The following is a 13,041-nucleotide window of genomic DNA, read 5'->3' on the forward strand; positions in this document are numbered from 1 at the left end:
TGGGATGGTGAGATTCCCTGTGTGTCTGACTTCCTGCTGAAATGGTGCTGTGGTCCCCAGTAGGGGTCCCGGGGGATTCCTGGGGCGCCTCAGTGAGGGGCAGCCTGGGAGCTGCTGTGAACACATCACAGAGCGAAGTGAAAATCCCCACATGCCCCCAGTGAGGCTGTGAGGGCTATCAAAAATGTTAAGTTCCTCTGCTTTGGGCAGGAATTAAATCAACCCAGGGTGGTAATAAGGGTTATCTCCTGCAGATCAGAGGCTCTGGCTGGCAGTTTTGTGTATCTTTGATTAATTTTAAAAATGAGAAAATGAATAAATTATTGCTTGGTAAATGCACTTGTATGGTAGATGAGGATCTCTTAAAACATAGGGTCCTGGGGGCGAAAAATGACAAATGAGTTTCTTGGTGGTAAAAAAATTTCATAAAAGCGTCAGCCTGCTTGGCAAACAGTGGCCTCAGTCCCTTCATTCCTCCCATGAAGGGGCAACTCATTGTGTGGGCCTGTGATTCTGAGGGTTCTCAGATGGGAACCCTCGCTGAGGCACTCCAGAGACCCCCTGGGACCCCTATTGGGATCTATGGCCTGGGATTCTGACCCATGATGGTGGGAGGTGAGAGATGCGTGTCTTCCAGGGGAGGCCATGCAGTCTGATCTCTGCCAGCATCTCAGCATCATCAGTGGCAAGAGGTCCTACAAGCAACAAGGCCCAGGACAGCTGTGTCCCTCCGGACCCCTCTCCTGCTGTCCTTCCGGCTCACAGATGGATGCTGCCATTGGCCGTCTTCATCAGCTGGGCCGGCCAGGCCCCGGGAGCTTCCTCTCTCTTTCCAGCGTCCTGTCCATGCAGCCTTGTCCTCCCCAGAGCCGGCGCCTGCAGGGACTGCAGCTGGCTCCTCCTGGCAGCCCCCTCTGCTCCTCTGGCCAGCTTCTCAGGTCACGGCTATGTTCTTCTGCTCTTTGCCTGCAGAGCTGTGGCCACATCACTCCTTGGCACTGAAGGCAGCCATGGCTCCTGCCCTTTCGGGTCCATCCCTCACCAGCCTTCTGGAAACCTGGGCCCAGGCACATGCAGCCTTCCCAGTGGGGCTGGCTGTGCCCTGCCTGTGAGCCTCTGGGGCTTCCGTAACTGCTTTCCTGACATTTGGCTTGGAAAAATGATAAAGGGCTTTGCGTTTTGATTTCTGGTGACATGCAGTGCTCCTGACAGCATCTGCAGTTAAGTCCCAGGGAACCAGGATGCTGGGTTCCCATGTGACTTTGAACCAGTACGTCCACCTGTCTGGAAAGCACGGTTGCCATCTACTGAATCATGCATTACAGACACACAAAAATGAGTTATCTAAAGGGCTTCCCTGGTAGCTCAGACGGGAAAGAATCTGCCTCCAATATGGGAGACCTGGGTGTGATCCCTGGGTTGGGAAGATCCCCTGGAGGAGGGCATGGCAACCCAGTCTGGTATTCTTGCCTGGGAAAATGCCATGAGCAGAGGAGCCTGGATGGCTATAATCCATGGGGCCGCAAAGAATCAGAAACGGCTGAGCACACACACTCAAAGGACTAAAACCACTAGAGAAGCGGGCACCCGGCGGTGATAGACATTCCTGGCGAAGAGCCGGCTCCGGAGGGACACGGAGCCCCCGGTCATGAACACAACACCCCTGCCCGGTGAATCCACCAGCACCTGTCACCACCCTCCTTGACAAACATCCAGACAGGGGGGTCTGCAGGGGCAGGCCCACCCAGGAGCCCCGGGAACCTCTAGGCTGAGCGGCTTTCCTGCGTACACACGGGCGGCTCCCGCTGCCTCTCAGCCTCCTAGTGGCCCTGCTCAGTGTGGACTCCGAGCTTCAGCATAACTAGTTCTCCGGCAGAGACTAGCTGCCCTTCACTATACACTTTCCAACGCCCTCGCTCAGCAAGGAGGCGGCAACATCCAGGAGACACCTAGAAACGACACTGGGCCTGGAACCAAGAGAAGTGGGTTCTCGTCTGGGCCCTGTGAGCTCCGGTTGGCAAGTAGCTGGCTGACTTTGGGCCAGTCTGGGTGACACTGTGCTTTGCCTATGAAATACCATCTCCTACTCCCCTTATCTATCTATTTATTTATTTTTTGGTAGCACTTTTTTCCCTACAATAGAGGCTAGAAATGATAGACACCTCCTTTCCCAAGTCTTGAAGCTGGACTGTGGACGTGTGACCCAATCCTGGTCAATGAGACTTGAAGGGAAGGCAGTTTTCTCTATGAGAAAAAGAAATTTGTGAAGGGAAACCGAGATCCTTTGCCCCCTCCATTTTTTCTGTTGGAGGGTGTGTGGAGACATGCTGACTGGTGCACCTGCAGCCATACTGTAACCATGAGGGGAAGACATCGCCCATCTGCTGCGGCTGGCAGAGCAGAAGGAAGAGCCTGGGGTCTCAGTGAAGCACTGGGCCGGTGAACCGGCCCTGCTTCCTCCAGACTGGCTGTTCTGTGAGGTAACCGTCTAGGCCAGTCTGCACTGGTTATTCATCCAAGGAGTTCAGAAGTCATTTTACTTCTTCGGGCCTCAGCAAGTCATCTCTAAAATGGGGCCACCGGACAAATGATCTTAAAGTTCCCTTTGAGTCTAGATCTTGTAGGATACCACCCTGTGTCACATCCTCCCAGACCCCACGGTCACTTTAGTTGGGAGAGTGGCCCTCTCTGAACCCACAGCCAGCTCTCCTTCCACTGTCTGCTTCCCTGGCTGCATGCAAACAGCTTTCCAGACACGGGGTCCCGTCATCCTTACAACACCGGCTGCAGGTTTGCCCCTAGAGATTAAGGGGTTACAGACCCCGTGTTGGAGCTTGCCTCTGCCTGAGGACAAAGCCTACGTTTTCAACCATTTTGCTAAACTGCTTGTTTTCTTGAAAACACACTTTAAGCGACCCCATTCAATGGTATTTTTCAGGCCCCGAGGCCCACTCGTGGCATCAGTCCAGGAGTTAACAGGCTCTCCTGGCCTGGGCTGAGCTGAAGCGAGCATCCCTGGGAGCCTGCTGGAGGGGCTGGCAGAGAGGAGGAGAGGCCGGTCATCTGAGCGCCCGGCCCACCCTGGGCCAGCACAGCAAGGCCTCAGAGACTGCAGCCCCGAGGCACCCTGCAGGGAGGTGGCCTGCTTCCCCTCCGTCTGCCCGGCGCTGCCGGTGGGGCCGGAGGGGCTTCGGGAGCCAGGAGGAGGCTGGGCCGCCCGCCCAGTCCGGCCCAAGAAGGAACTGACACCCAGCAACAGGAGTGCTGACTGCAGTCCTCGCCAGGGAGGGGCCCTTTGCCAGGCGCTGCGCCCTCATCCAAGGGGTGAGCCTGTGAACAGGCCTGATGTGTTTCCCTCCGGCGAGCCTGTGGCTTCATCCTCATCGTCTGGGTCTGAATTAATCCAGGCCAGAGCGGTCTTTCAGATGGCTGGGCAGGAGGCAGGGAGGGAGAGGAGGAAGGAAGGAGGGGAGGAGGGAGGGGAAGAGGGAGGGAGGGGTGGAGGGAGGGGGAGGGCAGGGAGAGGGGGAGTGGGGCACAGATGTGGCGACCGGTGGTACCTGGGCAGCTCAGACACGTGGTCCAGAAGGACCGAGGGGTGGGCTCGTGTGGCCGGGCTCTGGTCCTCATAGCACCCACTGGAAGGGGGCTGATGATGGGCAGGGAGGCAGCTTCATGGGGTCTGATTCTCAGCGGAGCCATGTGTTACCCTCCCCGGGGGGAGACAGATGTGCGGACACCTTGTTGCTCCAGCACCCCCCCACCCCAACTTCTTGGAGAGCCGCCCACCCGCCTCAAGTGTGACCTTGTCCCCGCAGTCCCAGAGCCCCTCCTACGCCCACCTCTCTGCCAGCTCCCCTGGCTCTGAGCTGCCGTCTCCTCGGTGGAGCTGTAGTTGATCACCCGGTCGTGGGATGTGGCCCACGTCGGTTGTCTCGTTTTCATTGTGGCGTAATTTATCTGCAGCTCAAGGCACAGATTTTAAAGAATCCAGTCTGAGGAGTTTTGACAAATGCACTGTCTGTGTAACCTGCATGCCGGTCAAGATGGAGACGATTCCCGTCACTCAAATCCCCACGGGCACCCTCCTGTCAACCCCTCCCCAGGTGCAGGCCGCCTCTGGTCTGCTTTCTGCGGCCACGGACCAGTCCTGTCTGCTCATAGCTTCATAGATGCACTCCCCTGGTGACGTATAACGTTGAACCTTTCCGTCTTATTGGTCATTTATAAATGTTTTCGTGGAGTGCTTGTTCTTCTTTTGATTTTTTAATTATCAAATTGTAGGAAATTTTTGTGCATTTTTTCAAAAGACTTTTTAAAGCAATTACTCCTAAATTGCAGTAAATCTTTGTGTATTCTGGATATAAATTTCTTCGTTGAATATAGGTGTCACAAATTTTTCTCCCATTCTGTGGGTTTCCTGTTCATTGTTTTAACTCTTCATTTTGTATTTGAGTAGAGTGATTAACAGTGTTGTGACAGTTTGGGGTGAACAGTGAAGAGACTCAGCCACACACACACGTGGCCGTTTCCCCCAAACTCCCCTGCCATCCCGGCCGCCACGTAACCTTGAGCAGAGTTCCCTGTGCCGCAGAGCAGGTCCTGCCTGGGGACCCATTTTAAACATCGCAGTGTGTCCACGTCCATCCTCAACTCCCTAACTACCCCATCCTCCAGCTCTTCCCTCCTGGTAACCGTCAAGGTAAGTTCCTTCTCTAAGTCTGTGAGCCTCTTTCTGTTTTGCAGATATGTTCACTTGCATCATTTCTTTTCACATTCTACATATAAGGGATGTCATGTGATATTTCTCCTTCTCTGTCTCACTCACCTCACTCAGTATGACACTCTCTAGGCCCATCCATTGCTATGCATTTTCTTCATGATGTATTTCTAACGGTAAATGTTTTAAATCTTGAAAAAGCCCAGTGTATCAGTTTTTTCTTTGCTAGCTCTTTCTGTGACCTCCCTAGGAAGTCACTGCCTACCCGAGGTCACAAGAACAATCCCGTGTTTTCTTCTTTAAGCTCGATGATAAGTTTTTGACTTTTACATTTAGGCTTATGTTCCATCTTGAATTAATTTTTGTGTGGAGCGTGGAATTGGGGTTGAAATGATTTTCTTTTTAAGTAACGTCTTTAACAGTTTTTTTTAAATTATGTTTTGGCTGCAGCATGGGCACACCAAGCCTTCCTTAGGGCTTGTGTCCAAATAGACAACACGTGCACGTGCTGGCTTGCACTTGAGCAGCGGAGGCCGTGGAGGGCGTCCCCCTCGTCTGGGGCCTGAGGCTGCAGAGGGCGAGCCGCGGCCACTGTGCGCTCACCCGCTGACTGGTGCTGGCAGACAGGGCGTGGCGGGAAGACCGCGGGCTTTGGTCTTACGGACAGGGGGCCTCAAGTTCTCGCTCTGCTCCCCGCCGCCCGGAGGACCCTGGGCCTGTCCTTGGCCTCGTGGTCTCAGCTCCCAGGGGGACGCACCACGGTCCCTGCTCCGTGAAGGCGGGGCGGGCCCCCCGGCGGGTGCGGCAACAGCACTGGTGCTGGTCACCACATTGCACGAAGCGCGTCGTCTGTCCCCAAGTTGCAGAGCGCCGATCATCTCAGGGATTACATTTTCTTTGTTCTTTTTTCCTTCCTCACTATTCTTTCTTACTCCCATGAAGAAGTCAGGAGCTGGGTGTCCCCAGGTGCCCCTGGTCGGCGGGCCCACCTTTGGCAGGAGCGCCGATACCCAGAGCAGAGTGAGGGGGTCACACAAGCTCCTGGGGCTGAGGCCTCACGGAAGCAGAACACAGGCCTGGGGGCAGACGGGGCCTGGCACCGCATTTAGCCGCAGGTTCTGAATCTGGGGGCAGAAGGCTCGGGTGAGGCCTCCCCCTGCCTGGCATGGTCCTGGTTAAGGCCCCTCACGAGAGGGCTTCCTACATCTCATCGAGTGTTGAGAAGAACGTTCAGGAAAGCCCTCTGTAAGACCGCCCCACCGCCGCCCCGAAAGTCAGCCCTCCCTGCCCCTGTGCAGTGCCTGGCCCCGGACATCTCTGAGCTCGGGCGGTTGACCAATGAGCAGCGCCATGTTTTCTGAGCGTTACCCCTCAGCTGATTCACAGGGAGCATTTCCATGAACGCCTAACTGGTTTGGGGGCTCACAGGGATCCCAGGTCAGGTCAGGAATGTCTGCAAGCAAAGGCCCCCGGAGGAAAGGTCACCAGTCCCGCGGGGCACTGCCCGCGTCCACTCCTGGGCCCTGGCCGCGGCTCGGCCGGGCTGGGGTGCAGCCTGCACTGGATCCCCTTCGAAGTCCACGGGAGGCGCCCCCCGGATAACAGGGCAAAATGACACGGGGACCATGCCTCCTGCTGGAGCGCCTGCCTGCCCCGCCGCCAGCTGCTAACGGGCGCGCTCATCAGATATTTATCCCGGCGTGTGCGGCCCTCCATCAGCCTTCAGCATCACGCTGGGGAGGGAATCTGATTAGAAAACTGGTCAGGAGTGGGGCAGGCAGACTACAGAAGCGCCGGGCATGGAAACGGGGAGACGTCAAAGCCCCACAGTCCCCCATAATGGTCGTCTCGGAAGCAGAGGCCACCGGTCAGGAAACAAAAGCTCCCGGGCTTCCAGGATGGGTCCCACCAGGTCACGGGCCTCCCAGCACTGCGGCCAAGGCTCCGTCGCCCCCCAGGGGACAGGAGGCAACTCCACCCAGGCCCTGGGGCCAGAGGCTGGGCTCCAAACCCTGCCCGTGAAAAGGAAAGACAATCCTGTCTGCTGGGGATGCTAGTCTGGCATCTTCTCCACACCCCGCGCTCCTGCCCTTTGAGGAACAGAAGGAGGGAGATGGGCTGGGAGCCGATGCAGGAAAGCTTCCGGGGTCTGCAGTCCATCCCTCGGTGTGGCTTCACTCATTCCAGGGCGGGAAGAGCCTGTCGGGCAAGAAATCATGTCTGGTGTTTACACTTCAGTGGAATCCAGGGACCGATTAAGCGCCCCAAGCGTCCATGGGCAAAACGTTTCTAAAAGGAGTGGAAGGTCTTTCTCCCATTACTGTGCCTCCCCCGTTTCTCCCAAATAAAAGACAAACATCCTGTCCACAGGTTCTTGAAAGCAATCCTTTATTTTCTGAGAGTCCTGGAACCGACCGGTTTATCGCAGGATGACAGATGCCTCAGTCCACAGACAGGATCCTTCTCTCCTTCACTCAGCAACCCTGGAGCCCCGGGAAGCGGGGCCTCAAAACCTGCCCTCGACGCCCAGCTGCCGCACGGCCGCCTCCTGCACGGCCTGGTGGATGCCCCCAACCTCTCTCTGCGACAGCGTGCGCTCCATGTGGCGGTAGGTGATGCGGTAGCAGTGGCTGGTCCTGTGTGTCCTGGGGGGCGGGAGAGAAAGGCAGGTGAGTGCGGGCAGGTGTGAGTGCGGACAGGTGTGTGAGTACAGGCAGGTGTATGTGTGTGGGCAGGTGTTAGTACGGGCAGGTGTGTGAGTGTGGGCAGGTGTGTGAGTGTGGGCAGGTATGTGTGTGTGAGTGTGGGCAGGTGTGTGTGTGTGTGTGTGTGTGAGTGCAGGCAGGCGTGAGTGTGGGCAGGTGTGGTAGACGCGGGCAGGTATGTGAGTGCGGGCAGGTGTGTGAGTACAGGCAGGTGTATGTGTGTGGGCAGGTGTTAGTACGGGCAGGTGTGTGAGTGTGGGCAGGTGTGTGAGTGCAGGCAGGCGTGAGTGTGGGCAGGTGTGTGAGTGTGGGCAGGTGTGTCACCTGAGGGAGCAGCAGTGAGCGCCGAGGATGACACTGGACTGCCGACAGGTGACACAGAGCCCGCGGCCCCCGCGAGAGCCGGCCTTCCCTTAACAGACTCCAGGGCAGGTGCTGGTGCCAGGAACCCCGACCGCCGGGTCCCCTGGTCTGACTCCTCCTCTGGTCTGACCCTAACACCTCAGCACGGAGGCCTGGGCACCAGCTGGCAGGCCTGGGCCTCCCCACTCCCCGGGTACCTCCGTCTCTTTCCTGAAGCTAAGCCACCAAACCCCTCCTCTCCAGCCCCGGCCGAGCCAGCCCTCCCGCCCCTGCCGCAGGTGACGAAGCTGGAGTGACGAGTGGTCCTGGGCAGGGCCCGGGGACGTCAGCCTGACACCACGTACCACGTGCCACGTGCCCTTGGCCCAGACCCTTGAGCCAAGGGCCTCTGGTGGTGTGACCACGCCACACCCTCCAGCTGGTGGGGACATCAAGTCGTGCGCTCGCTGGGCAAAGAGCTGGAGGAACCTGAGGGTCACACATCGACGGTTCTTCAATCGCTGAAATGCACCGTCACCCTACAGCCCAGTGATTCCCACCCTACAGCCCAGTGATTCCTCCCTGGGTATACGCTCAAGAAAAACGAAAGCGCGCGTCCACACACGAACCTGCATGTGAGTGTTCACAGCCAGCCAAAAACTGGAAGCGACCCAAGTGTCCTTCACCTGGTGGGTGGATAAGCACTCTACCTCTGTGTGGAGTATTACGCAGCCATGAAGAGAAAGGGCGTTCTAGCGCTATGAGCCAGACGAACCCTGAACACACCAGGCTTTCGTGAGAGATGCCAGGCACGGAAAGTCACACCTTATATGATTCCAGCTAATGAAATGTCCAGAACAGGCAGGTCCACACAGACAGAAAGCAGATTCCTGACAGCCCCGGGCTGGGGGGTGCAGCTGGGCAATGGACTGCCTGCTAAGGGGGTCCGGGTATCTGTTGAGGGCAATGGAATGTCTGGAGTGAGATGGTGGTGAGTATTATAAAAACCGCTAAGCTGAACACTTTAAATGGGTGTATGATGTCTGAATCACGTCTCACTAAAGCCGTCCTACCAGAAGGAGAGACTCGGCCTGCGGGTCGCAGGCAGGCCTGTGCCGATGCCGTGCGCTCCTGGCGGGCTGCACACTCTGCTCTTCTGGCGCCCAGAGCAGTGTCTGGCATACAGCAGGCGCTGCATAAAAGCTGCTGAATAAACGCCTGTACAATCACCAGACCCTGGGGCGGCCGTCTGCATTCAGGCCTTGTGGGGGCAGGCCAGCCTCGCCCTGCCTGCTGGGTCTCCCTGCCCTAGTTCTTCTCCTCCCTCCTCCCACCCCTGCCTCTAATGGTGATGGAGGCGATGCTGCCAGCATCCCGAGGGGACGGCAGGGGGACGGAGGGTCAACACCAGGGCGCCCCAAGCTCTCGGCCCGCAGGAGCCTTGTCTCCCTTGTGCTTCCTGGTTCCCGGAAGCAAAGCCTCTGTGGAGCCCTCGGGGGACCCCAGGCCACGGCACCTGATGCAGAGGCTGTGTGCCGGCTGCAGGAGGTTCCCTCGCAGTGGCCTCATGGTGAGGCTGAAGGGGCAAGGCCTGACCTGCCTGGGTCTCCGAGCAGCCATGTCCCTGCAGAGGCAGAGCCCAGCTGGGCCCCGCTGGACAGCCCCCCATGGCCACTGGGAGACCTGCCCCCCTGCCCCCAGAGAAGAAGGGTGCTCTTCCCCTATCCTGACCTCAGCAGGCAGGGGTGATGCCGGGCCCAGGATTCTGAGACACGGAGGGGACTAGGGGAGGGTTGGTTAGTTAAGGAGGAGAAAAAGGGCAGAGGAACTGTGGGCTGCAAACGTTTACTAGAATAGGCATGGCGATGGGACCTGGGCCCAGGCTGTTAGCAGACAGGGCCCCGGCGTGGTTGGAGAACAGTCTCCTGCAGGGAGGTGGATGCCCCTCCCTCCCCGATCACACAGGCCCCGCAAGCCTTGAGGCCTTGAGCTGGCACCTAGATTCCAGGCTAGGACACAAGTCCTGACTCCCAGCGTCTCCTCCATCGAAGGAGGAACAGTGCAAACTCCAACGACCTTTCCCAACCACCAGGAGATGCAGGCAGAAGGCGCCGGGGCCCGGAAACTCTCAAGATTCATGAGCGCGAGATGGAAGTGTCCTCAGGACACTGTTATTACATTTTTCCCAGGGTTCAGGCAGGTCTCTGTCTTTCAGCTGAAGAGCTGGAACGTAGACTCGCCAGGCTGAGATTTCCAACCAAAGATAAGTGGGAAAAGTTTTATCTCCTTGCTCCTGAGTGCTTCTGAGAAGACCCCTATAAAGAATCTTGGGATTCAAATAGCTTTTGTAAAACACTGTGATGAGCTGGGTGTAATGAATCATGAACATATGGATTAATTTTAAAAATTGAGAGAAACAGTATTTGGCAGAATAGTTGGCGATAATTCAGTCGATTCAACTGAAAAGCAACCAGGTTTGCCTTTTCCTAGCGTCACTGGTGAGACACTGTTTCCTAGAAACTTGTATTTGGAGCTTTCAGACGGTGGACATACCTGGTCCTCCTTTTACTAGCTGGGAAACCTGGGCCCTGGTCTGAGTGCAGGACCGAATCTCCCACCCCTGAGGAGTGGTCCAGCCATGAAGACCACGGAGCTGAAGGGTCTGCACGGCTCAGTGTGGAGCTGGTGAGATGATGGAGTCCCCAGACGGGAGGGACGCCTGGAAGGGCCAGCCCCAAAGGTCTGGAGCGGGCCTCTCTGATTCTTCTACATCCTCTTACTGTGGCCTCTTTTAGCTCGAAAGCTCCCCAGTCTTTCATCCGCCATGGCTCCCCCATCACAGAGACAAGCAGCAGACACAGATGCAGCGCCTCTCACGCACCAGGCGCTGCTCTCAGCCCGTTACACCCACGTCAGCATCACGGCCCCCACAGCCCCGCCCAGGAGACTGCACCACTGTCCCGACACACAGCCCAGGAGGCAGAGAGGGCACAAGTAGGGGCCACATACGCACAGCGAGTCAGGAGTGGGATGCGAGGCCAGGCAAGGATGTGCATCAGGGCAGTGTCTCCTCAGCAAGTTAAACAAAGCTACCCTGTGGGCCGGGTACCCAGAGCTACCACGTGGGCCGGGTACAGAGCAACCACGTGGGCCGGGTACACAGAGCGACCATGTGGGCCGGGTACAGAGCGACCACGTGGGCCGGGTACCCAGAGCGACCACGTGGGCCAGGTACACAGAGCGACCACGTGGGCCGGGTACACAGAGCTGCCACGTGACCCGGATACACAGAGCTGCCACGTGACCCGGGTACACAGAGCTACCACATGGGCCGGGTACCCAGAGCGGCCACGTGACCCGGGTACCCAGAGCTGCCATGTGACCCGGGTACACAGAGCTACCACATGGGCCGGGTACCCAGAGCTACGACGTGATCCGGTTACACAGAGCTGCCACGTGACCCGGGTACACAGAGCTACCCTGTGACCCGGGTACACAGAGCTACCACGTGACCTGGGTACACAGAGCTGCCACGTGACCCGGGTACACAGAGCTACCATGTGGGCCGGGTACACAGACTACCTTGTAAGCCAGGTACACAGATCTACCATGTGAGCTGGGTACACAGAGCTGCCATGTGACCCGGGTACACAGAGCTACCATGTGAGCTGGGTACATGGATCTACCATGTGACCCAGGTACACAGAGCTACCACGTGAGCTGTGTACACAGATCTACCACGTGACCCAGGTACACAGAGCTACCACGTGACCTGGGTACACAGAGCTGCCACGTGACCCGGGTACACAGAGCTACCATGTGGGCCAGGTACACAGACTACCTTGTGAGCCAAGTACACAGATCTACCATGTGAGCTGGGTACACGGAGCTACCCTGTGACCCGGGTACACAGAGCTGCCATGTGACCCAGGTACACGGATCTACCACGTGACCCGGGTACACGGAGCTGCCACGTGACCCGGGTACACAGAGCTGCCATGTGACCTGGGTACCCAGACCACCTTGTGAGCCAGGTACATGGATCTACCTTGTGAGCCGGGTACACAGATCTACCCTGTGAGCCGGGTACACAAAGCTACCCTGTGTACACACTCCTGGGTGTGCACCCCAGAGAACAGAGGCTCTCAGAGAGCAAACTAGTCACTACCAGAGGGGAGGAGGTGGGGGAGGGCAAAACAGGGACTGGGGATGAAAAGGAGCAGACTGATGGACATAAAATAAATAAGTGGTGAGGCTGGAACATACAGTACAGGAAATACAGCCAATATTTTATAATCACTTTGTATGGAGTATGATCTACAAGAAACACTGAATTGCTGTGATGTACACCCGAAACTAGTGTCATGTTGTAAATCAACTATACGTCAGTGGAGAGAAGGTACCGTGAAGCTCACGGCTGCTCTCCAGGTGACTGTGCTGGAGGCGGACTCTGAGGAACTGGGTCACCAGGCTTCCCTGGATGGGAGGGACGGTGGGGCAGACCACTTCCACCACCCACCACGGGGGTGACCCAGCCGCCCACACAGGCTCCAGACTCGAGGTCAATTCTGTCCTGGGATGCAGATGACAGATGAAATGTCTGCTTGTCCGTCAGTGAGGAGGGCAGCTCCTTCAGTTCTCTGGATGCCGCCCAGAATGGGTCAGTGCATACATAGGGCGCATGGTCACCTCCCCCTGCAGGGCTGCTCCCAGAGGTGATGAGCTGGCCCGGGGCAGGTGCGGTACTCGGAGTAAGAGGCAGTGTGACCCCAGACTCACTCCTGGCTTGAGTGACGCCAAAGCCCAGCCTGACGGCCACACCGCAGACCCCTCGCCCCACTGGGAGGCTCAGGAGAGGGAACAGTGTGATGGGAAGAGGATCAGGGAGGGGACGGGGCCTGAGGCGGAGAGAAGAAGCTGGACCTGCAGCTGGAGCCCTGCCTCCACTCCCTCCCCTGCCCCCTGCGGTCCATGTGACGCGGCTCCCAGTCTGCGGAGTGATAGTGACATGTGCCCCCTGGGCTGGTGCTGATACTGTGGGACCCACAAACGTGGATGAGACCCCGATGGCCCCAGGCAGTCTGCCCCACCCCCAACTCATGCTACTGATGGGGAGAGAAGGGCTTATGGGGAGGGGATGGGGCATGAACGCCCCAGGGGCCCAGCTGGGAAAGCTGGAGAGGCGTGGGCTGGGAGTCAGGGAGAGACAAGAATTACTGCTCAAAACTGGACACGATTTAAACAAGTGCTCTGCACATGAAGCAACCCACGACG

General features: G+C 57.5%; 1 protein-coding gene across 5 annotated transcripts in view; it reads right to left on the reverse strand.

The window, feature by feature from the left end:
- Positions 1-7,091: 7,091 nt before the first annotated feature.
- Positions 7,092-13,041, reverse strand: part of FARS2 (phenylalanyl-tRNA synthetase 2, mitochondrial) — a 295,539-nt gene continuing 289,589 nt past the window's right edge. For 4 of the 5 annotated variants that reach the window (XM_061147689.1, XM_061147686.1, XM_061147687.1 and 1 more), the window contains one exon: positions 7,092-7,365. In XM_061147689.1, coding sequence (XP_061003672.1) covers positions 7,227-7,365 — 139 coding nt within the window. In that variant the 3' untranslated portion in view covers positions 7,092-7,226. The remainder of the gene's footprint in view (positions 7,366-13,041) is intronic. The other variant, XR_009693658.1, reaches the window with a different exon arrangement.

This window comes from Dama dama, chromosome 7 (genome assembly GCF_033118175.1).
Source record: "Dama dama isolate Ldn47 chromosome 7, ASM3311817v1, whole genome shotgun sequence".
NCBI classification, from domain to species: domain Eukaryota; kingdom Metazoa; phylum Chordata; class Mammalia; order Artiodactyla; family Cervidae; genus Dama; species Dama dama.